Raw genomic sequence first — 24,350 nt, forward strand, 5'->3', positions numbered from 1 at the left:
CGGTTAAAACCATATTTCAGCCTCAGAATGCTCAGTCAATTTGTGCTTTTATTTTCAATAAAATAGAGAAATCACATGGAGTTTCATTCTAGATGATTTGACATTGATATAATATATATGTAAACAATTAATACGTAAACAAGAAGAATCCTAACCAAACTATGCCAAACTAGGCGACAGGTAGCCTAGTGGTTATAGCGTTGGGCCAGTAACTGCAAGGTCGCTGGTTAGAATACCCGAGCCGACAAGGTGAAAAATCAGTCGATGTGCCCTTGAGCAATGTCACTTAACCCTCATTTGCTCCAGGGGCGCCGTACTACTATGGCTGACCCTGTAAAACACCACATTACACTGCACATATTCGCTGTTTGTGACAATAAACACCTTACTTATTAAATACAGGATTCATAATGAATGGCAACTGAAGAAATAAATGAACCAAGAATGATACAGGTATTAAATGTGTTAGCCTCAACATATTTTGACACAAACTGTTTCCTACATAGGGCATTTCACAATTTCTCCAACTATTATTACTTGTATGTTTAACCTTTAACCTTTTATTTAACTAGGCAAGTCTTTATTATTACTGTTTGTGTAGTTGTGTACAGTAGGCATTAATTGTATGTTTTATGTATGACATACAATGTTTTCAAATGAACGGGGTGAATTTTATTTCAACGCATGTCCATTAAATTGGATAAGAAAATTCTCTAAAGGAATACATTGTAATTACTTTGAAAGTTGAATGGAAATGCAGGGATACAATTTGTGGCAACAGATCATGTACACATTACAGATAAAGTTAAACAAATCTCTGGAGAGTTATCACAATGTAAAATATGGAAATCTATCTCCTAAATCTGTGTATAAATAATGAACATTATCTGTGTAATTAAGGTTATACATCCAGTATAAAGAGCCAACTGTATTTCCTCGCCAGTGCCAAACTATAATCCAATCAGGTCTTTGTCATCAACGCAAAAGTGTTGTGGTGCTTTAAGTCAGTGGTGGCCGGGAGTATTTCATTTTCTCTCCAAACCAATCATCACACAACCATGCCTTGCGAAGTGTGTTAAGGTGCTTTGGGGCAAGCTGACCTCCACAAGGCTTAACAACTATGAATGATTTATGTTTTTGTGCAGTGTGAATTGAGGGGTATCTGTTTACAGGGGGCTGGTGACAGCACCTGTGCTTGATACCTCCAGCAGACAAGGCCTCACTGTTTGTCCCCAAAAAGGGATGGTTGTAAACATCTATGCTACTATCAAAACCTTTATAAACACACACATTTTCATGACCCAGACTTTTTTGTTGGTAAAAAGGGGGAAATCATTAAAGCTCTTAGTAAACTCAAACGTGCATTCACAATTGTGGAGCGACTGTTCCTGCAGTGTCATCTCATGAGAACCATTACAGCAAGTTCATCTCAAGAATAACGCAACTTCGGAAAGAATGTGATGTCGAAGAATACCCTTCCAGGCCATCCTGTAGTCATCTGATTGTCTCACGTGCTTTATAATATAGATAGAGCAAACGTCATTCAAAATAATAGGCCTATGTGTTATCTTACTTTCTTGTTCAGATGTCAACAAATCTCCGATATATAGAAATTGAATAATTGTGCAGCTTACCCTTGTGCCAGCCTGTTGCTTTCTTCTAATAATTACCGTCAGTCGGTGCAGTTGTCAACAGAGGGTATGAGGTGTGGCCAAACAGCGAAGAGTCTTCCACTGAGCAGGTGCTCAGCTGGTCAATCAGCTGTAGGTCTTCTTTGTCTCCACTCCTGCTTCCATCCAGTTGTTTGGAATGGAGCTGTACACTTTGGGAGTATTCCTGGCTCTCATTCTCAGATTTCGAAATGACTCTTAGCTCTGTTATTTCTGTAACCTCTGCAGCCTCTTGCTCTTTCGGTTCCTTTGTATCTTTGGTGTCTTCTGGTTCTCTTGATGTTGTGCCAGATTCAGAGTGATTCTTTGGACTCTCAGACGTTGTCAGGACGTTTATCTCTTCCAATGTTTGTTGCTCGTCTAACCCAGAATTGTCTTTGGTTTCTTCAGTCTCTGCTGGATTCTCAATGATATTTTCAGGCCTACCACTGGCAGCTGAATGGTTAGAGCCCTGTATACTTTCAACGTCAGTTTTGGACATTTCTGTCAGATCAGTTTCTCCCTGCATTGTCATATCTTTGTCCTTGTCATCCTCAGACATCCCTGCTGTTCCTTTGAGCTCCTCTGAAGAACTCTGACCCTCCTCCTGTGGCCCAGCTGTGTCTTCTCTGCTGCTGTGTTCAAGTTCAGTAGAGAGTGTGAAGAGAGTGACTTCTGTTTCTTCTTTCACCTCGAGAGAGTATTTCGTTATCCCAGTTTCACTGGCTGCATCGTCTCTTGAGTGAGTACTCCTGAGATCTGATTGGATCACTTCCACCTTGTTATTACTGTGTGACTCATTTGCATCTTTTGTTGATGGGGCTGCCTCTTTAAGTTCTGTTACTGTACTCTCAACAATGGTGTCACCTCCGCCTCCAACGGCTGCGCTCCTCTCTGAGGCATTGGTATCATGATCGTCAGGTTTCGGGTCTGGTGTCTTTGCCGTTTTAGTAGGTCTCTCTGGTCTAGAAAGTTCGGTCACGTGTGTTGGCGCTATAGCCCTGGCATCCGAATTAGACTCACTGATGACATTGTCAGAAGTAAAGTCATCTAGGGGCTCTATGAATGTCTCGAAGAACTTTGAGGATTGATGTACATTCACCCAGTTAGTTACAAGATCCCTATTGTCTCCTTTCTCCAAGGTCTCTGGAGTTGCAGCATGGTCCTCAGCTTTAACACTTTCCTCAAGTACATTAGCTTCTTTACCTGATGCACTGCTTTCTTTTTGTGGTGTTTCTGACTGAGGTTTGAGCACAACGCTGGCTCCGTCTTCAGATGGCTTGCTTGACCCTTCTGTGGATTCGTCTTCCGTTTTATGTTCTTTTTCCTTCAGATCTGATTCAGTCTCTGTAGTATCTTCTAACTCCATAGCTCTGGGTTCTGAAGCTTGAGCTTGTGTCTCTTCAGAAACAACAATCACCTCTGTAGTAGCATCATTAACTTTCTCTTTGCCGTCATCCAAGCTATCTGTGCTTGTATCTGGGTTCTTATCTTCACTCTCACGTGTAGCATCTACAATTCTGTCCTTTGACTGAGTTTTTTGTTCAGACTGCTCTTGAGACTCCACAGATGTCTCTATCTCCTTGACATTCTTAGTCTCCTTATCAGCATTCTCTGACATAGCCTCTTCTTTGGATTCAGCCCCAGTGTTAACTGGCTCTGGGTCTCCAACATGTGAACCAGCATGGCTATCTCTGTTAGATTTCTCAGCCTTAGATTCTTTGTCTTCTTTGTCTGCATCATGATCTACTTTGGTATTTTCACATTTGTCATTTGCCTCTTCCTGGTCTTTAGGATCTTCCTCTGTCTCCACCTTGTTTGGGTCATCTGTCTTTGTTTCTGCCTCCATGTCCTTTTCATCTACCTTGTCCTCTCCTGTATTGTTTTTGCCTTGGGTATCTTGGTTTGTGGACTCTGTCTCCTCTCTTGCAGTGTCACTCTGAACTTCAGAGGCTGCAGCTGTCTCTCCATTCTCAGAATCTACCTCACTGTCCTTTTTCTCTGTTTCTTTCCTGCTGACTCGGGTCTCATCTCTGGCCGCAGTGCTATCGCCAACAATTGGAGAAGAGCCATTCTCTTTATCAGATTCATCATTCTCGTCCACATCACATGCAGATTCTTGAACATTGTCTTTGATCTCAGTCTCTTCAACTTTGACCTCAGTTATTGTCATGTTTTCTCCTTCCTCTGCTTTAAGTTCACCGGCTTCCTCTGCATCCACAACATTTTCCTCAACTACTTCCTCTCCCTCTTTCTCTCCTGTTTCATGCTCAGATACATTTGCTGCTTTATTTTCTTCAACCATTTCCCCACTTTCTAGCTTGCCCTCTTCTTTTACAATTTCTTCTCCATCACTGTCTTCCTTTTCTGCCTGTCCAGCCTTCTTCTCTTCACACTCCACCTTATCTTCTACTTCTGCTGCTTTCTTGCTATCATCTGTTTCTTCCTCCTCTGCCTTATTCCCCTCTGCATTTTCTCCGCCCTGTGTACCCTCTTCTGCGTTATCCTCCCCATCTTTCTCACTTCTGTCTACCTTACCCTCACTAACTTTCTCTTCATCTCTCTTAGCTGCTCCAGTATTTACTTCCTCAGTCTCTTCCTTTTCTTCTTTATTATCATTTCCAGTCTTTTCACCGTCCTTTACTTTCCCTTCTTCAATTTGGGCAAAATCATTTTCTACCTCATCCTCTGTAGTCGTTTCTCCTCCAACTTCATCCTGACCAGCTTCTTTTTCTAGGCTGTCTTCCTTCATAGCCTCCCCTGTGTTCCTCTCAAGTTTGGCTTCGGTTTCTCCAGGTGCATCCTCACTCTTCTCAGCTCCCCCTGCTCTCTTTTCAGCACAGACAGTAGTATCTCCACTTTTCTCTGACACGCTGTTGGAATTATCTGCTGTGACTTCTGTCTCTGTGCCTCCAACCGTGTCCTCCTCCTCATCTCCCTGCCTGTCTTTGTCAGTTATAGACATCTCTTTATGGCTATGGGACTCTGAATCCTCTATGGGCTCTGCTTTCATCTCTACTGTTTCACTCTCTGCCACCTCAGTCCCTGCCTCACCCGTCACAGCTGTTTCTATCTCAGTCTTGCTCGCTGGTTCTTCTGGTGCAGATGACTCATCATCTTTAGTGCTTTTCATCTCCTCTGACTCACTAGGTGGTATGTCAGGATCTGCTGTGGTGTTCTCTTCCTGCTGCTCTTTACTAGTTACAGAATCTCTTGCTTTAGCTGGCTCGTCTGCCTGAAGATCCACAGCCTCATCTTCTTCCTGGTTGCCCTTAGTTTCTTCACCCTCTTCTTTCCCCTTTGTTTCTACTTTGCTGTCTGTCTCTTCTTGATCATCCGTCTCTGGACTGGCTTTTGGATCCTCCTCTTTCTCCTCTGTCACACCACTGGTTTCTTCAGTTATCTGTTCAGACTCCGGTGCACCATCTTCCTCCTCTTTCTTCAGCTCAGTCCCGACTTCTTTTCCCTCGGCAGCACTCTGTGAGGTCATTTCCTGTGCACTGAGTGAACTTTCCTCACAATTCACTTCCTCTGTACTGATCTGACGCTCCAGAGTAAAAGCCCCGGCTTGCTCTGGTTCCGTACCTGCGGAAAAAATAGGCGGTAGGTGAGTGACCAATGAAATTTTCTCACACACTAAATATACTGCACAGGTGTTAAGGACAAATAACTGGAGCTCTTACCAATGGTGTCCTGTTGTTGGTTTTTCTCAGTGGGGTCTTCCTCCGTCTCAGTGCTGGTGTCACTCAGCTCTGGCTCTGAGTGACTCTGAGCCTCCTTCAAAATGGCCTCTGCTAGTTTCTCCTGCACAGACTTGGCTTGGGTTTGGCGTGGGAAGGAGACAGAGACGTGAAGCATGCAATGAATGACTTTTACATGTCAACAAACACAAGCAGTATAATCATATACAAAAAGAACATCATGAGGAGCCATTAAAACAAAATAAACTGAAAGCAATGATTGGACATTAGACAGAACAAAGTAAAATGAAACTTCATTTCAGAGAGAGACTCATTTTAATATTTACATTAGCCAATTGAAGGAGAATAGTATAATGTATATCACATTCAGATGTTCAGCATGCATGAAATAAATGCAGGTTGACGTTTATTGTCATGAATCTGGCCCTGGAGGCAGAACTGACCAATTTCTGCTAGATAGGCCAGCTGCAAAGTAAAAATCAGCTATATTGTACAAATTCATGAAAACAAACATTTGCTTTTTGGTGTTAATTTAAGGTTAGGGTTTTAGGCATTAGGGTTAGCAATGTGGTTAAAGTTATGGTTATGTTTAAAATCAGATTTTATGAGTTTGTGGCCATGCCAGCTAGTGACCACTCTACAGAGCTGCCCCCAGACCAAGATTCATGACGAAAAACGCTAACCAGCTAAATAAACAAGCAAAAAGCAATACAGAGATAAAGTTCATGGGCCCAAACAAATAAAAAAATATATTTTGTGTTGGCCAAAATTACATCAACGTAACAAAGAACACAGGAGAGCAAACCCAAAACAGACCTCAGCTCAGTATTTTCAGACGTAATTTGTCAGGTATACAGTACAAAGTTGTTAATTAAGAATGTTAAATCTGTTCAACCAATTCTGAGGAAGAACTACGGCGAAGTAATACAAATTCCTCAGAGGCACTCTACAGATGTAGGATCTTAATTTGATCACGCTGTTGCAGGAGAACTTTCCTGCAATCCAGGAAATGTAAAACTTGTAGTGTATTTGAGGTTTAAAAAGCCTCCTGAAGTTCGTAATTTCCACTTTGAAATTTTAGACTACAAAAAGGTCCTTGAATTATAATCCACATAATAATTCACATTTCCTGTTGCTTTAGGATTATTTTCCTGCTGTAGCAAACTGGCTCAAATTAAAACCCTACATCTGTACATTACAATGTTTATCAAATTAAAGTCCAAAAACACTGGCACGCACTTGAATACAAACACAAATGAGACCAAAAAAAGCATGTTCCCACTTAGCTCCAACAGCCATCTTATTCATTATCACAATTACAAGGCGTGAAGGAGAATGAGAAAAGGACAGGCAGGTCCAAAATGCAGCAGGAAATGGTTTCTCCCAAGCAACACACAGAATCACCTTTTCCACCATCCGAACTGACCTGTTATCTCACAATACTCAGAATTAAATCGATGGATTCTTATGTAAAGGCCTGTATACATGGAAATATATAAAGCTCAACTAATGTATTATATAGAAAAACTGACAGCTCTGATTATGGAAAAGGCCCCAGAGAGGGGAGGGGTACAGCGCTCATTCAGGCGAGTCTGGATGTGACGGTACATACTTACCCCTCTCAGGCGCCTCCTCCTGTGTAGACTCACCCTCCGCCTTAGCCCTACTCTCCTTGTCTTCCTCCTTAGCCTCAGCACTCCCATCATCATCCCCTTTCCCCTCCTTCTCCGACAGCCCACTTGTGTCTGACACCTCAAGCTCTGTGGGTCTCGCTGTGCTGTCCCCAGGGCTGTACCCCAAGGTCCCTGTGTCTTCCTCCCCAGTCGAGGTGGTCTGGGGTGGGGTAGGAGAGCTGCTCTCTGTGGCTGTGGTGGGATCCTCTGTGGGTGGTTGGTCCGGATCAAGTGCTATGGTGGTGGGGTTGTCTTTTGCCTGTTCAGCCTGGGGAGGAGCCTCCTCTAGGTCAGCTGCCTGGTTGACTGCTTGGTCCTCCTTGGCCTCAGCCTCACTGTCGTCCATGTCACTTCCTGAGGAGCTGGAGTCTGACCTTGACCTTGACCTTCTCTCTTCTACAAGGGAGACAGTGTTAACAGGAGACAAAGGAATAGAACATTTATCATTTGAAGAGCTAAGATCTACGATGAATGGATGAAGTGGACTATATTTGGATTGAGATCTACGATGAATGGATGAAGTGGACTATATTTGGATTGAGATCTACGATGAATGGATGAAGTGGACTATATTTGGATTGAGATCTACGATGAATGGATGAAGTGGGCTATATTTGGATTGAGATCTACGATGAATGGATGAAGTGGACTATATTTGGATTGAGATCTACGATGAATGGATGAAGTGGACTATATTTGGATTGAGATCTACGATGAATGGATGAAGTGGACTATATTTGGATTGAGATCTACGATGAATGGATGAAGTGGACTATATTTGGATTGAGATCTACGATGAATGGATGAAGTGGACTATATTTGGATTGAGATCTACGATGAATGGATGAAGTGGACTATATTTGGATTGAGATCTACGATGAATGGATGAAGTGGGCTATATTTGGATTGAGATCTACGATGAATGGATGAAGTGGACTATATTTGGATTGAGATCTACGATGAATGGATGAAGTGGACTATATTTGGATTGAGATCTACGATGAATGGATGAAGTGGACTATATTTGGATTGAGATCTACGATGAATGGATGAAGTGGACTATATTTGGATTGAGATCTACGATGAATGGATGAAGTGGACTATATTTGGATTGAGCTCTACGATGAATGGATGAAGTGGACTATATTTGGATTGAGATCTACGATGAATGGATGAAGTGGACTATATTTGGATTGAGATCTACGATGAATGGATGAAGTGGACTATATTTGGATTGAGATCTACGATGAATGGATGAAGTGGACTATATTTGGATTGAGATCTACGATGAATGGATGAAGTGGGCTATATTTGGATTGAGATCTACGATGAATGGATGAAGTGGACTATATTTGGATTGAGATCTACGATGAATGGATGAAGTGGACTATATTTGGATTGAGATCTACGATGAATGGATGAAGTGGACTATATTTGGATTGAGATCTACGATGAATGGATGAAGTGGATTATATTTGGATTGAGATCTACCATGAATGGATGAAGTGGACTATATTTGGATTGAGATCTACCATGAATGGATGAAGTGGACTATATTTGGATTGAGATCTACGATGAATGGATGAAGTGGGCTATATTTGGATTGAGATCTACGATGAATGGATGAAGTGGACTATATTTGGATTGAGATCTACGATGAATGGATGAAGTGGACTATATTTGGATTGAGATCTACGATGAATGGATGAAGTGGACTATATTTGGATTGAGATCTACGATGAATGGATGAAGTGGACTATATTTGGATTGAGATCTACGATGAATGGATGAAGTGGACTATATTTGGATTGAGCTCTACGATGAATGGATGAAGTGGACTATATTTGGATTGAGATCTACGATGAATGGATGAAGTGGACTATATTTGGATTGAGATCTACGATGAATGGATGAAGTGGACTATATTTGGATTGAGATCTACGATGAATGGATGAAGTGGACTATATTTGGATTGAGATCTACGATGAATGGATGAAGTGGGCTATATTTGGATTGAGATCTACGATGAATGGATGAAGTGGACTATATTTGGATTGAGATCTACGATGAATGGATGAAGTGGACTATATTTGGATTGAGATCTACGATGAATGGATGAAGTGGACTATATTTGGATTGAGATCTACGATGAATGGATGAAGTGGACTATATTTGGATTGGGATCTACGATGAATGGATGAAGTGGGCTATATTTGGATTGAGATCTACGATGAATGGATGAAGGGGACTATATTTGGATTGAGATCTACGATGAATGGATGAAGTGGACTATATTTGGATTGAGATCTACAATGAAGGGATGAAGTGGACTATATTTGGATTGAGATCTACGATGAATGGATGAAGTGGACTATATTTGGATTGGGGTGTAAACTCTTCTATTAATGAATTTCCCTTTGATTATAAATCAAGATTTTTCAAGATTATTAACTAACCATCTTTGTCATCATCCTCACTGTCAGACCGGTCGTCTTTCTCTCTATCCTCTCCGTCTCTTTCTCTGGAGGGAGGAACACTTTTCTTGTCCTCAGCCTGCCCCTCGTCGTCCGCCTCAAAGTCCTCTTCATAGTCTGTTGGGAAAAACAAATAGCGCCTTATGACTCCATAGCATAAAAACTATTCTTGACATGATTAACTATCTTATTAAGATGATTTTAATCGTGTACCATAGATAGTTAAACAGAGCAACTACTATGCTTCTATTACGGGGCGGCAGGTAGCCTAGTGGTTAGAGTGTTCGGCCCATAACCAGAAGGTTGCTGGATCAAATCCCTGAGCTGACAAGAAAAATCTGTCTTTCTACCCTGAGCAAGGCAGTTAACCCACTTGAGCGCTGAAGACGTGGATGTTGATTAAGGCAGCCCCCCGCACCTCTTTGATTCAGAGGGGTCGGGTTAAATGCAGAAGACACATTTCAGTTTAATACATTCAGTTGGACAACTGACTAGGTATTATTAATAATTTTCACAAAAATATTGGTAACTTATGCCTTGTTTATGACAGCCTATGATGGATGTTATGTCTTCATGTACAGTTGAAGTTGGAAGCTTACATACACCTTAGCCAAATACATTTAAACTCAGTTTTTCACAATTCCTGACATTTAATCCTAGTAAAAATTCCCTGTTTTAGGTCAGTTAGGATCACCAGTCCCTCCTGCATCAAAGCACCCCCACAACATGATGCTGCCACCCCCGTGCTTCATGGTTGGGATGGTGTTCTTCGGCTTGCAAGCGTCCCCCTTTTTCCTCCAAACATAATGATGGTCATTATGACCAAACAGTTCTATTTTTGTTTCATCAGACCAGAGGACATTTCTCCAAAAAGTACGATCTTTGTCTCCATGTGCAGTTGCAAACCATAGTCTGGCTTTTTTATGGTGGTTTTGGAGCAGTGGCATCTTCATTGCTGAGCGGCCTTTCAGGTTATCTCGATATAGGACTTGTTTTACTGTGGATATAGATACTTTTGTACCTGTTTCCTCCAGCAACTTCACAAGGTCCTTTGCTGTTGTTCTGGGATTTATTTGCATTTTTCGCACCAAAGTACGTTCATCTCTAGGAGACAGAACGCGTCTCCTTCCTGAGTGGTATGACGGCTGCATGGTCCCATGGTGTTTATACATGCAGACTATTGTTTGTACAGATGAACGTCGTACCTTCAGGCGTTTGGAAATTGCCCTCAAGGATGAACCGAACTTGTGGAGGTCTACAATTCTTTTCCTGAGGTCTTGGCTGATTTCTTTTGATTTTCCCATGATGTCAAGCAAAGAGGCACTGAGTTTGAAGGTAGGCCTTGAAATACATCCACAGGTACACTTCCAATTGACTCAAATGATGTCAATTAGCCCATCAGAAGCTCCTAAAGCCATGACATCATTTTCTGGAATTTTCCAAGCTGTTTAAAGGCACAGTCAATGTAGTGTATGTAAACTTCTGACCCACTGGAATTGTGATACAGTGAAATAATCTGTCTGTAAACAATTGTTGGAAAAATGACTTGTGTCATGCACAAAGTAGATGTCCTAACCGACTTGCCAAAACTATAATTCGTTAACAAGAAATTTGTGGAGTGGTTGAAAAACGAGTTTCAACGACTCCAACCTAAGTGTATGTAAACTTCCGACTTCAACTGTAGCTGTTATAAAGGCTTTATAAATGCATGTAAGTGGGGCTACAGTAAAGTGTGACCAAAATGTCAATATAATATTGATATAACTCTCAGGTCTCCATCTGTGTAGCTCAGTGTACCGTCTTTGGGTTTGTCCTCCTCTTGTGGAATGTCTTCTTTGATCTCTGTCTCCATGTCCTGTGGCTGAGTTGTCTCAGGCTCTGGTTGAGAGTGACTGTCTTTACCAATCATCTCCTCCTCCACCTCTGCAGTGTCCTTCCCAGTGTCTAGAGGGCGGGTGCCTATGATTTCCTCTTTGACTCTCTTTGGAGGAGGGGTGGGCTTCTTGTCTAAACCCAAGGCTATGATACACCTGGAAAATGAAAATGGACCTCACATACTGTATCCTTGTGCACCTGATAAGACTGCAGACATTGAACGTGTATCACTGAGATTTCATCATAATTGGTGATTTATTGACAAATTCAGATAATAGAGGTGCTAAAAAAAAAGAGTTTGGATTGAATATACATTTTCGAAACACTCAGGATAACATCTTTGCTTTCGACATGACCACTCCATTCACAGACAGTAACACGTACTTTTGAAATCCTGCTGTTACTGTATCTTACCTGTAGCAGGGCGTGGCTCCCTCCGTGCTGGAGAATCCAAAATGTCCGTGGCGGCCGCCTAGCCGGGAGCCCTTCCTGTGTTTGAACTCACAGCAGGAGCTGAGGCGCTCCACCTGCAGCCCGTTGAGAAAGAACGTCAGGCTGAAGGGGAAGCCACGGTGGCGCCGCGACACAAACTGGAACGTCTCTAAAATAAATAGAGGTAAAGTAGATACTTTGTATTGTAGTATTTCATATTTTATGGGATGTTTACGCAATCTGCATGCAAATGGTTTGAGATTAGGAAAAAAATTAAGTGCTATTAAAAAAGTGTCTTTTTTAAATTTGGGCAAGACCGAATAGATCTGAATCTGTCTGTCACACACTCACTGACCTCCCTTCCTGCATGTTCCCATACTGACCTCCCTCCTGGACTCTGCCCTTGTACACACACAGGTTCTCTCCCCCACAGTGCTGCTGGAACACCTTCACCTCATCCCTCATGTCCATCAGGTCATGTGACAGGTGCACTGTCTTTCCAAAGAACACCATGCTCACACATACTTTACTCTGCACAGAGGTCCGCAGGAGGGTAGAGTCCTGGAAGCAAAAACAGATTTGTTTTCAATGTGTCCTGCGGCTTTTCTAATACTGCAAAGGAAGAATTAAGTCAGTAAGTACCTGCTTGGGCCATTCGTTCAAAATGTATATACGCATGACTGTAAGTCACTTCAGATAAAAGCATTTGCTAAATTGCACATATTATTATTATATTACACTAAGTAAGCACCATAAAACCTGAATGGTTTCTATTGGGTATGATAGAAGTAGGCAGATAACTTACAGTCACTGTGCCTATCTGGAGAGCCCTTGTAATCAAACTGTACTATAAATTACAGCTGTGCACTGGTACTGGAGCATAGTATATCTGAGAGAAGTGTGATTTGGTCTGACATAAAAATGGTTCACTGTATGTTTATTGTAGAGAATAAAAGAAATTATGTGTAGAATGTCCAATCAAAACGCATATTTTGACAAATGGGTAGAATTATGTTAATTATGTAGATAATCCTCTAAGAAAAGCAATGGTCCAAACCTAATTTCTGTATCAGATAAAAAAAGTTTTTTAAAAATCTGGAAAATTGCATCGCGTCAGCTAGGCTGGATTCTGTGCAAGAATTAAGGCTACTGGCTACCTGACAGGCTCACTTTCCCGTTGAACTCATCATCTTTCTTCCCGAATCCACAGGACATAAAAACAACATAGAGGTAAGATGGATATCGAGTTTGAAACATGACATGTAGTAGTTTCATATTGTAGTATACGATTTTAATATTAAGCGTATCTCTGTGAAATATTAACAGAGCTTATACCAAGCTTTTTATTTTCAAAGCCTTTTACATTTAATTCAGCTCGTGTCATGCTAATTTAGCTCTTTGCAACCCGCAGATAACGATTTTGAAGACGACGACCCCGAAATGTAAAATCCTCAACAGTTGTTACGAGAACCCTGCACCACTATGCCAACAGAGCTCAGTGATTATTATCGGATGTATTAGGTTACGAAATCTGACTTCTTTGATATAATGTTAATGATACGTTAGAGAAAGACCCCAATGAACAATTCAAAACATGAATAATCATATTTGTCTTGGTAAAGTGTATTTTATATCATAAGAAAGTGAAATTTGACAACCAAAGCACGTCTCCAACAACTCTGTTTGTTTATTAATAAAGGTACGTGGTGGAGCTCACGACTGTGCTGATTCTATTTATTTTATACCAACTTTTTTCGCCCAGCACCCCATAAAATAGTGTGCGTTTGATCAGACTTGACTATAGAATGGTTGGACACTCTACCATTTGTCATCTGAAGGGTGTAGGGAACTATGGCTGAAGAGGTAGAGGAGGGAGGAAGGGAGAAAAGAAGAGAGAGACCTCCGTCATTCCGGGGCCACTTGGGGCCGTGGTGGGGCGCAGTCTCCGTCCCCTGAAAGTGCCATTGGGGGTACCCTTAAAACCACCCCTCTCTTTCCTCTTAGTCGGAGGTGGCACTGGGGTAACAAAGTTGTTGATGACTGGAAGGCGGTAGGGGGATATACCACGGGAAAACTCTGTCCCGGTCAAATGTCTTCTGGAGTCTTTGTCCATCTGGAAAGAAAATACAAAATTCCTGTGATAATTCCGCTTCAATTACAAGTTGCCCGGATACGGGTCCGGGAATACAAAGGCAAGCAAGTGCAATAAAACATGCATGGAATTCTGACTAACGAACGGCTAAAGACTCCACTGGTAGCCAACCCCGTAAGTCTGTGTGTGTCTACGTGCGTGTGTGAGTGCTATAGTGTTATAAATAATACAGTCGACGTTGGTGGTCTCACAATGCAGTTGAAAGGCTGGTCCGTTTCATTGGAGGAGTCATGGGGCCTGTAGGGGGAGGTGTGTCTGTGGGAGGCTGTGGTGCTGTTACTATGGATGGGCTTCAGACGCACCGGCCTCTGCATCTTCCCTGGAGCCGTGTTGGGTCGAGACGAGCCCGGCTGAGGCACACACACACATCAACCATATATTATTTTTTTTCTTTCTTTTCTTTTTTTACCCCCTTTTTCTCCCCAATTTCGTGGTATCCATTTGTTAGTAGTTACTGTCTTGTCTCATCGCTACAACTCCTGTACGGGCTCAGGAGAGACGAAGGTCGAGAGCCATGCGTCTTCCGAAACACAACCCAACCAAGCCGCACTGCTTCTTAACACAGCGCGCATCCAACGCAGAAGCCAGCCGCACCAATGTGTCGGAGGAAACACCGTACACCTAGCGACCTGGTCAGCGTGCACTGCGCCCGGCCCGCCACAGGAGTCGCTAGTGCGCGATGAGACAAGGATATCCCTACTGGCCAAACCCTCCCTAACCCGGACGACGCTAGGCCAATTGTGCGTCGCCCCATGGACCTCCCGGTCGCAGCCGGCTGCGACAGAGCCTGGGCTCGAACCCAGAGTCTCTGGTGGCACAGCTAGCACTGCGATACCCGGGATGCCAACCATACATTCTAAGCAGGATACGTTTAAAAATAAAATTCTAATGGACATTTAAATGCTCATCATAGTAAATGTTTCAATATTTTAAACATGCTCTTATCTACACATTAACTATACTGAACAAAAATATAAATGCAACATGCAACAATTTTAAAGATTTTACTGAGTCACAGTTCATATAAGAAAATCGGTTAATTTAAATAAATTCATTAGGGCCTAATCTATGGATTTCACATGACTAAGCAGGGGCGCAGCCTTGGGTGGGCCTGGGAGGGCATAGGCCCACCCACTGGGGAGCCACGCTGAGCCAATCAGAAGGAGTTTTTCTCCATATAAGGGCTTTACTACAGACATAAAAACTCCTCAGACGATCCTGCAGGTGAAGAAGCCGGATGTGGAGGTCCTGGGCTGGCGTGGTTACACAGGGTCTGCGGGGTGAGGCCGGTTCGACTTACTGCCAAATTCTCTGAAACGACGTTGGAGGCAGCTTATGGTAGAGAAATTAACATTCAATTCTCTGGCAACAGCTCTGGTGGACATTCCTGCAGTCAGCATGCCAATTTAACGTTCCCTCAAAACTTGAGATATCTGTGGCATTGTGTTATGTGACAAAACTGCACATTTTAAAGTGGCCTTTTATTGTCTCCAGCACAAGGTCCACCTGTTTAATCAGCTTCTTGATATGCTACACCTGTCAGGTGGATAGATTATTTTGACAAAGAAGAAATGCTCATTTACAGGGATGCAATCATATTTGTGCAATTTTTTGTTGTTGAGAAATAAGCTTTTTGTGCATATGGAAAATGTCTGGGATTTTTTATTTCAGCTCATGAAACATGGGCCCAACACTTTACATGTTGCATTTATATTTTGTTCAGTGTATGTTTAACCAAGTGCTTTTAATGATATTTGAAGTATTTTCGGCAACACTATATAGTAAGATTTGAACAAGCCCCGACATGCTTGTGATACATCTGTTTGCAGATTTTGTCAAGAGACAGCATCTAACTTCTAGTAAATACAACGATCAAAGCCAGAAAAACCCAGGCAGGCGTTCACCCCTCGACATATGTTGATTCAGCCATTAAGCTGAATCTTACATTACCACATCTTACATTTCAAAAGCGTGAGATAAACTTGTGTAATCCCACCACTTCACGTTGAATACACTCTTAAACGAGACATTGAGCAAACACAAGAAGTGTTCTTCAGACCTGCTGACTAGAATGTCAACACCAACCTGGCAACTATCTCAGCACGTACAGGCTATGTTTGCATCCTAAATGGCACCCTATTCCCTATATAGTGCACTACTTTTGACCAGGGCCCATCCCTATATATGGAATAGAGTGCCATTTGGGATGCACAGGCCATGAATCAGCTCCACACACATCCATCAACATACAGCCTATAGCTACCAATGAAATACATTTTCTATGGCTGCTGTGTGGTTGAAACAAAGCTCAATTTGCTACATGTGTATAACTCTGGTAACAATAACTCTTAAAACTTCAAACGTGATCAAGTTTAAAAACAAACATCATAATCGCCAACACTGATACTTATTTTCCGAACCGTTGTCACAACTGTCCGGCTTTACCTTGTCACAATAATGCGACTCTTGAGCAATCATTATCAAAATTGTTATTAGAGATCCTAGTTGTGCATTTGCCTTAATTGCTATAGTCTCAGAGGCATCACTCACAGATTCCGAGGATTCAGAGCGCTCCCCCTCTGGCCCAGAATGCTGTGCGTGGGAGACCCTGGGGCCCGTGGGCGGCCGTGGAGACAGGATATGGATTACCTCCTCCTCGTACCTCTTGGAACGTTCCACCTTCACCAAGACAAAGACTATGGTTATAATGGCTTTACTCACGACTCCCTCCAAAATGCATGAGAGACATCGGGTTGCATACGATTATGTTTGATACAATAAATTCAAAGGAGTCACAGGTTATACAGAATATTAATATCCAAATGAGGCACCTTGATTTTATGCACTCTCTCCCTCCGGGCAAAATCCTCCAACTTCCTCTTGATCTCGATCTGATGGAGACGCTGGATGACAAGGACAATGTTTACGTTACATGCAGAGGCAGGAAGAACCCACCAATCGGAACAATGGGATCATGGTCTCTAGGACAGGGGTCATATTCAGGAGTGTAAATGCAATTTTATTTAGGCTAAATCATATTCTTATTGTTGTATGTTTGAATTATTTAATGTATTGATTGTTGCTGCCTTCTTGGCCAGGTCTCTCTTGAAAAAGAGACTCTGGCTCTCAATGGACTTTCCTGGTTAAATAAAGGTAAAACAATTACTAAAATAAAAAACACTAGTGGGGGAGAGGCAAAACTGACCCATGGTCAGCGTCTAGGGGCAACTTCTCCCTACTAGCCCTCTCACCTCCATGTCCAGCACCTTATGGAAGATGGCCTGGGCCAGGCATTCCCTCACATGCCTCTGGTGCGCTCTCTGCATCACATTGTGTCTGTACTCTTTGTCTGGGACAATCCGCCCACTCCTGGTGATCTGATAGAATATCACAATTCACATTAGGAAGTGTTATTATTAGCCTGTACGGTCCTCAAAAGAAGATTTTTACTATCTTACCATTCGGTCTCCCATACACTTCAGTATCATCACTACATCATGATCATCATCAATACAAAACTGGTTGTTTGGATCCTGGATGCTGATTGGACGAGCAACCTTCCAAGCCGTGCTGTATTGGCCGTCGCAGACACACCTATGCCTGCTATCTCAACTCTGTATTATTTCCCCTTACTTCAAAGCCTACAGTAGCATTTCGTTTGCTTCAGCGTTGGTTAATATAAGACTCGCTGTCTGCCTGTCCAACCTCAGAAACAATGTTTCACTTTTGAATTTCGATCTCTGTAGTACCATACATAGAGTGAACCGTGCCCAAACGAGACGATACAACTTTTTATGAGCCAGTCGAAATCACGCATCAACATCATTATCATGGACATACAGGCTGGTTCCAGGTATAGCGAAATCCTTAGCCTGACCAAAACATTAAGAACACCTTCCTAATATTAATCCCCCCACCCACCTTTTTGCCCTGAGAACAGCCTCAATTCGTTGGGGCATGGACTCTACAAGGTGTTGAAAGTGTTCCCCGGAAATGCTGGCCCATGTTGACTCCAATGCTTGACTGGGTGTCCTTTGGGTGGTATACCATTCTTGACACACACGGGAAACTGTTGAGCGTGAAAAACCCAGCAGTGTTGCCGTTCTTCACACAAACCGGTGTGCCTGGCCCCTACTACCATACCCACTTCAAAGGCACTTAAATCTTTTGACTTGCCCATTCACCCAATCGATGTCTCAATTGTCTCAAGGCTTTAAAATCCTTCTTTAACCTGTCTCCTCCCCTTCATCCTCACTGATTGAAGTGGATTTAACAAGTGACATCAATAAAGGATCATAGCTTTTTCATAGCTTTCACAAAGAGCAGGTATACTCATTGTATATATATATACAGTGGGGCAAAAAAGTATTTAGTCAGCCACCAATTGTGCAAGTTCTCCCACTTAAAAAGATGAGAGAGGCCTGTACTTTTCATCATAGGTACACTTCAACTATGACAGACAAAATGAGAAGAAAAAATCCAGAAAATCACATTGTAGGATTTTTTATGAATTTATTTGCAAATTATGGTGGAAAATAAGTATTTGGTCACCTACAAACAAGCAAGATTTCTGGCTCTCACAGACCTGTAACTTCTTCTTTAAGAGGCTCCTCTGTCCTCCACTCGTTACCTGTATTAATGGCACCTGTTTGAACTTGTTATCAGTATAAAAGACACCTGTCCACAACCTCAAACAGTCACACTCCAAACTCCACTATGGCCAAGACCAAAGAGCTGTCAAAGGACACCAGAAACAAAATTGTAGACCTGCACCAGGCTGGGAAGACTGAATCTGCAATAGGTAAGCAGCTTGGTTTGAAGAAATCAACTGTGGGAGCAATTATTAGGAAATGGAAGACATACAAGACCACTGATAATCTCCCTCGATCTGGGGCTCCATGCAAGATCTCACCCCGTGGGGTCAAAATGATCACAAGAACGGTGAGCAAAAATCCCAGAACCACACGGGGGGACCTAGTGAATGACCTGCAGAGAGCTGGGACCAAAGTAACAAAGCCTATCATCAGCAAGGGCATTGAAGATGAAACGTGGCTGGGTCTTTCAGCATGACAATGATCCCAAACACACCGCCCGGGCAACGAAGGAGTGGCTTTGTAAAAAGCATTTCAAGGTCCTGGAGTGGCCTAGCCAGTCTCCAGATCTCAACCCCATAGAAAATCTTTGGAGGGAGTTGAAAGTCCGTGTTGCCCAGCAACAGCCCCAAAACATCACTGCTCTAGAGGAGATCTGCATGGAGGAATGGGCCAAAATACCAGCAACAGTGTGTGAAAACCTTGTGAAGACTTACAGAAAACATTTGACCTCTGTCATTGCCAACAAAGGGTATATAACAAAGTATTGAGAAACTTTTGTTATTGACCAAATACTTATTTTCCACCATAATTTGCAAATAAATTCATTAACAATCCTATAATGTGATTTTCTGGATTTTTTTCTCTCATTTTGTCTGTCATAGTTGAAGTGTACCTATGATGAAAATTACAGGCCTCTCTCATCTTTTTAAGTGGGAGAACTTGCACAATTGGTGGCTGACTAAATACTTTTTTGCCCCACTGTATATATATATATTACTGTACCAGTCAAAAGTTTGGACACACCTACTCATTCAAGGGTTGTAGAATACATTGTAGAATAATAGTGAAGACATCAAAACTATGAAATAACACATATGGAATCATGTAGTAATCAAAAAAGTGTTAAACAAATCCAAATATATTTGAGATTCTTCAAAGTAGCCACCCTTTGCCTTGATGACAGCTTTGCACACTCTTGGCATTCTCTCAACCAGCTTCATGAGGTAGTCACCTGGAATACATTTCAATTATCAGGTGTTCCTTGTTAAAAGTTCATTTGTGGAATTTCTTTCATTCTTAATGCATTTGAGCCAATCAGTTGTGTTGTGACAAGGTAGGGGTGGTATACAGAAGATAGCCCTATTTGGTGAAAGACCAAGTCCATATTATGGCAAGAACAGCTCAAATAAGCAAAGAGAAAAGACATGAAGGTCAGTCAATCCTGAAAATATCAAGAATATTGAAAGTTAATTTTGTACCTTTATTTAACGAGGCAAGTCAGTTAAAGAACAAATTATTATTTACAATGACAGTCTAGGAACAAAATAATAAAGAAAAACCCTTGAATGAGTAGCCGCGTCCAATCTTTTGACTGGTACTATATATATCTTAGGAACTCAGTCTGGATCTCAACTTACTATTGAGAGTAAGAATAGTAGAATACACCAGGTGCAATTTCAAAATGTGTTTGTGCATCAGCAGTTTTTCTCTTGCTATGTCAGTCACTGACAGTCACTCAATTTGCCATGATCTCCACTCCATGGCAAAATGAGTAGAATTGCAGGAAGCTTGCTTTAAAGGTCCAGCTCAGCTGTTTTTTTAATCTCGATATCAAATCATTTCTGGGTAACAATTATGTACCTTACTGTGATTGTTTTTAATTAAAAGGATCAAAAAAGAAACAAAAAATTGCTTCTTAGCAAAGGCATTTTCTAAAGAAAGAATTTAGCTAGGACTGTAGTCTTGTGCCTTATTGCTTAATCACCATCATCATCATTAGCTCTGGTCCAAGGCGTTACGTGTGGCTTGTAACGCCCGGGACCAAAGCTACATCCTCATCAACTAATACAAACTTTGAGGGGAATGTTGCTGATGAGAGTTAACCACTGGTGTACTTGACGTACCAGGCCAACTCTCTGGAGATGTCTCCTGATCCGGGTGTTGTTGAAGTATCCAGTAAGGTGTTTGTCTGTCAGACTGTTGTAGGCTGAGAGTAGCCTAAAGAGAGAAGGCAAGTCCTATTACATTATGACAGAAAGGCTATTTATTTTGTTATGTGAAAACATCATACGAACTGTATCCATTTAATGTGCCTAATATGTCATGTATCAGTAACGTAATTCATTTGGGCTGTTCTCCTTTATAGTGGGTTGTATTATGGATTGAGAATACCTCTCTAATGAATTATAGTGGTTCACCAGTCTGCATCACCTCTGAAAGTAACAATTATGCTTCATTTCATCATTACAACATCTAGCCTAAATGTCAATGAATCATCTGCGCCATTAGTAAAATTAGTTTAAAAAAAAAATACTTCCATGTTGTTGTTTTTGTCATTAACTAGGCTATCATGGTGTCAGGTCTACCCTCGGATGTGTTCAACTTCAATGCTGCCTAGCTCTTTCCAACACAGGCTTGATTTCCTGAAGCGTTAGTCATTGGGATGACAGTATCCCCACAACTATCGGCTCTATTACCGGTGTCTGATGACCTTAGGAATTAAGGGATGGATAGCGCACTTAACCCAATCGCCCTTTTGTGCCCATGTCTTTCTCTCCTGCTCTAAATAACATCGGTACGGATTTCTCTTCCGGATAGGGTCACCAGAGCTTGTCCAAGAGCATGGGATACATTGTCATCCTATACAAAGATATTCTGAGTGGCCAAATGATTTAGATAAAATACTTAATAATAATATTGCAGCGAACTTAAAGGGATAATTCACCAAATTATAAAATTACATATTGGTTTCCTTACCCTGTAAGTACTCTATGGACAAGGTACGAAGGCAATCCTTGCTTTGGTTTGCTAATCTGACCACATCTTTTTTTCTTTTTTTACGTGTTTCACAAATCCAGTACAAGTCAATGGAAACAATATAAGCATTTTCACGCTTCACGTCCAAATCATCTCTAAGTAACAAAATCATTTAAATATTTTATTTGATACTTTAGGACGACTTGGACATAAAGTGTGAAAATGCTTATATTGTTTCCATTGACTTGTATTAGATTTGTGCCACAAATGCTAAAAAGTTATAATTTGAAACAGTGGCCAGGTAAACAAAACCAAAGTATGGATTTCTGTCATACGGAAATTAATATGTATTTTGTAATTTAAGTAAACTATCCCTTTAACACAACACCTAGTGAGTTTGTTAAGATCGGATCTCTTGGTGTAATGGCTAAAGTAAGGTGATGAAATTCACTGGACCAGCGTTCAAGTCCCGGTTGGGGCGACCCCCTGAATTCACAAAAAAACAGTTTTTGTCATAAGAGGGATGACGGACTTGAAGCCATCGGAGAGGCGTATACACACGAGGAACTTGGTTTATAGAAGCGTGGGACACGCTTTACCGAAGGAAGGGGTAATGTAGCGACCTGAACGCAACAACTTGCGATCTCGTCAAGAGGTTCGGATCTCTTGGCCTAACTGCCAAGGTGTTACAATGACAGTAGCTGGACCAAGGTTACGTTGCTATTTTCTAAACTATGATTAGCTATAAAGTCCTTAACAACTTTTATATTGTATATGAGCCACGTTACAATTCCCACCAATTCAGTTACGCCTAATGGCGAGATGCGTAGGGTGTAGGCTATGCCTTTCACGCCGGTGACCCGAGTTCGCGTCCCGTTCTTTCCATTCGCTACTAATATTTAATGTTCACTCAATTCCATAAAGCCAAGCATTTTTTAAACAGAGTCCAATAGCCTATGAATAAAAAAATATTTCAAACATGAATAATAAAGTCTTAGAATTGTCAACAAGTAGGCTACCCTATCGTTCGCGTCAGTAGACAAGCCCTACTAAAACCTCTATCATCACTAGGGAACGTCAACCTGTAGAAAATTTCCAAAGAATGGCACCTACCCTGGGTATAGGTGACTCATGATTTCGGGATGCAGTTTCATATAATAAACGGAGCACTCCGGGTCGGAAGACTGTCCTCCTTGCTCAAATACATGCAAATATAGAACCAGACGATAGAATACTGTCCTATTCGAATCCCCGACTTGGTAAACCCAGACTGCACTTGCTACACTTCTTTCCGAGCGGAACTGATGACAATTTCCCCGTTGCTATGGAAAGTCACGTGACGATGCTATCGAGGAGGCTGGTCTCCACTTACAACTACAGTAAGGATTATTTTACTTTTTCTGCAGGGTATTTTTCTATTGTATTTTATTCTAGAATAAAAAAACATGTCTGAATTATTGGACCTAAATTATATTATATTCTATCCATTATCAGATATGCATGGACCCAATCTGTCGTTTTTTTGTTTAATTTATTTTGTATTTTATTTGTTATTATAATGATGTAGGTAGCAACCCTGGACTGTATTCAGAGCCGGACTGGCCATAGGGCAGTTCTGGCAAATGCCAGATGGGCTGGGTCATCTTTAGTCTACTGGGCCTGTTGAAATTGGGGGTTTTGCACAAAATGTATTTATTGGGCTGATAATGGGGGCATAGAGGTATAAATAATGGTCCGGTGTCAAAAATGCCCGAGACGATTTCTGGTCCCAGTCCGTTCCTGACTGTATTCAATTCACCTCTACACTATAGATGTGTGTGGAACCAATATTGAACTTATGCATTGCACTACTGTAGGCCTACTACCAAGAACCCCTCACGGTATCCTTCTGCTGGAGATGAGAGACCAGACACAGTGATTACTAGTTACCAACAGCCCATGATATAGGAAATAACCCCAAATCCTCCTTATTGCAATGCATACCGTTGATCAAGTGACAAATTATACAAAATGCACTATTATATAATAATTAGGTGGGTGCTTACATTTGTCCTGTTTCACACATGTACAAGTGTGTGAACTGTAAATTGGATTGATGTGCAAAACAACAGCAACCCTGGAGCAATTAGGGTTAAGTGCCTTGCTCAACGGCATATAGACTGATTGTCACCTAGTTGGTTGTAGGGATTCAAACCAACAACCTTTCAATTACTGGCCCAATGCTCTTAACCAATAAGCTACCTGCCACCCAACACAACAGGTCACCGAGCTCCACATCTATGGTCCATTCCACACAATATGAAAAGATGTAATTAGGAATATGATGTAATCTATCTCTGCCAGACAGAGCCTGTGTCTGTCTCTTTGATCAAGGTTGCCAATCTTTGCTCAGGAACAGTTCCTGGTCCTTAAGAAATGCCTCTCGCTACTGTCAGAGAGCAGCTGTTTGCTGAAGAGGCCTCTGCAGTGCAGCAGTTGACCAGTAGATAGAGCCATAGGTCTTATACGAATGTTTGTGGCTTACAGTATGATGACAATAATCCTCACTGACCCTAGAGGCCAGCCAATCAAGGTATGGGTGTTGATTAGTTGTTTTTGTGCTAGGTTGAGACAGGAGCCTGCACATTCTGCAGCCCTCCAGGCAGGGATGGACTGGCCAAAGGGCAATTCTGGCAAATGTGTAGGAAATGCTTGTGATCCCAGTTTGTCAATGGTTGAAGAGCATGAGCTACTGAGTTCAGCATCTTCTTCACCCTCACAGCCCATACTCGTACAGTGCATTCAGAAAGTATTCAGACCCCTTCCCTTTTTCCACATTTTGTT

General features: G+C 41.8%; 1 protein-coding gene across 1 annotated transcript; it reads right to left on the bottom strand.

Moving 5' to 3' along the window:
* Window positions 1-1,659: 1,659 nt before the first annotated feature.
* erich3 (glutamate-rich 3) lies at window positions 1,660-22,660 on the bottom strand. The gene is made up of 14 exons (XM_039003070.1): window positions 22,641-22,660; window positions 20,675-20,768; window positions 17,208-17,333; window positions 16,788-16,859; window positions 16,507-16,635; window positions 14,148-14,306; window positions 13,705-13,917; window positions 12,188-12,365; window positions 11,787-11,973; window positions 11,295-11,527; window positions 9,480-9,614; window positions 6,967-7,419; window positions 5,333-5,467; window positions 1,660-5,234 (listed from the first exon to the last, which is right to left on the bottom strand). The coding sequence occupies exons 1-14, from the start codon at window positions 22,658-22,660 to the stop codon at window positions 1,660-1,662; spliced, it is 5,709 nt and encodes a 1,902-aa protein (XP_038858998.1).
* Window positions 22,661-24,350: the final 1,690 nt, after the last annotated feature.

This window comes from Salvelinus namaycush, chromosome 10 (genome assembly GCF_016432855.1).
Source record: "Salvelinus namaycush isolate Seneca chromosome 10, SaNama_1.0, whole genome shotgun sequence".
Lineage (NCBI taxonomy): Eukaryota > Metazoa > Chordata > Actinopteri > Salmoniformes > Salmonidae > Salvelinus > Salvelinus namaycush.

Excerpts from the sequence above, each read along its gene's own strand:
- erich3 (XM_039003070.1), bottom strand. The coding sequence starts at position 22,660 with ATGAGTCACCTATACCCAGG. Across the intron at positions 14,307-16,506 it reads GCTCTGAATCCTCGGAATCT|CCGGGCTCGTCTCGACCCAA; the intron begins GTGAGTGATGCC and ends TGTGTGCCTCAG. Across the intron at positions 11,528-11,786 it reads GGAGCCACGCCCTGCTACAG|GTGTATCATAGCCTTGGGTT; the intron begins GTAAGATACAGT and ends TTCATTTTCCAG.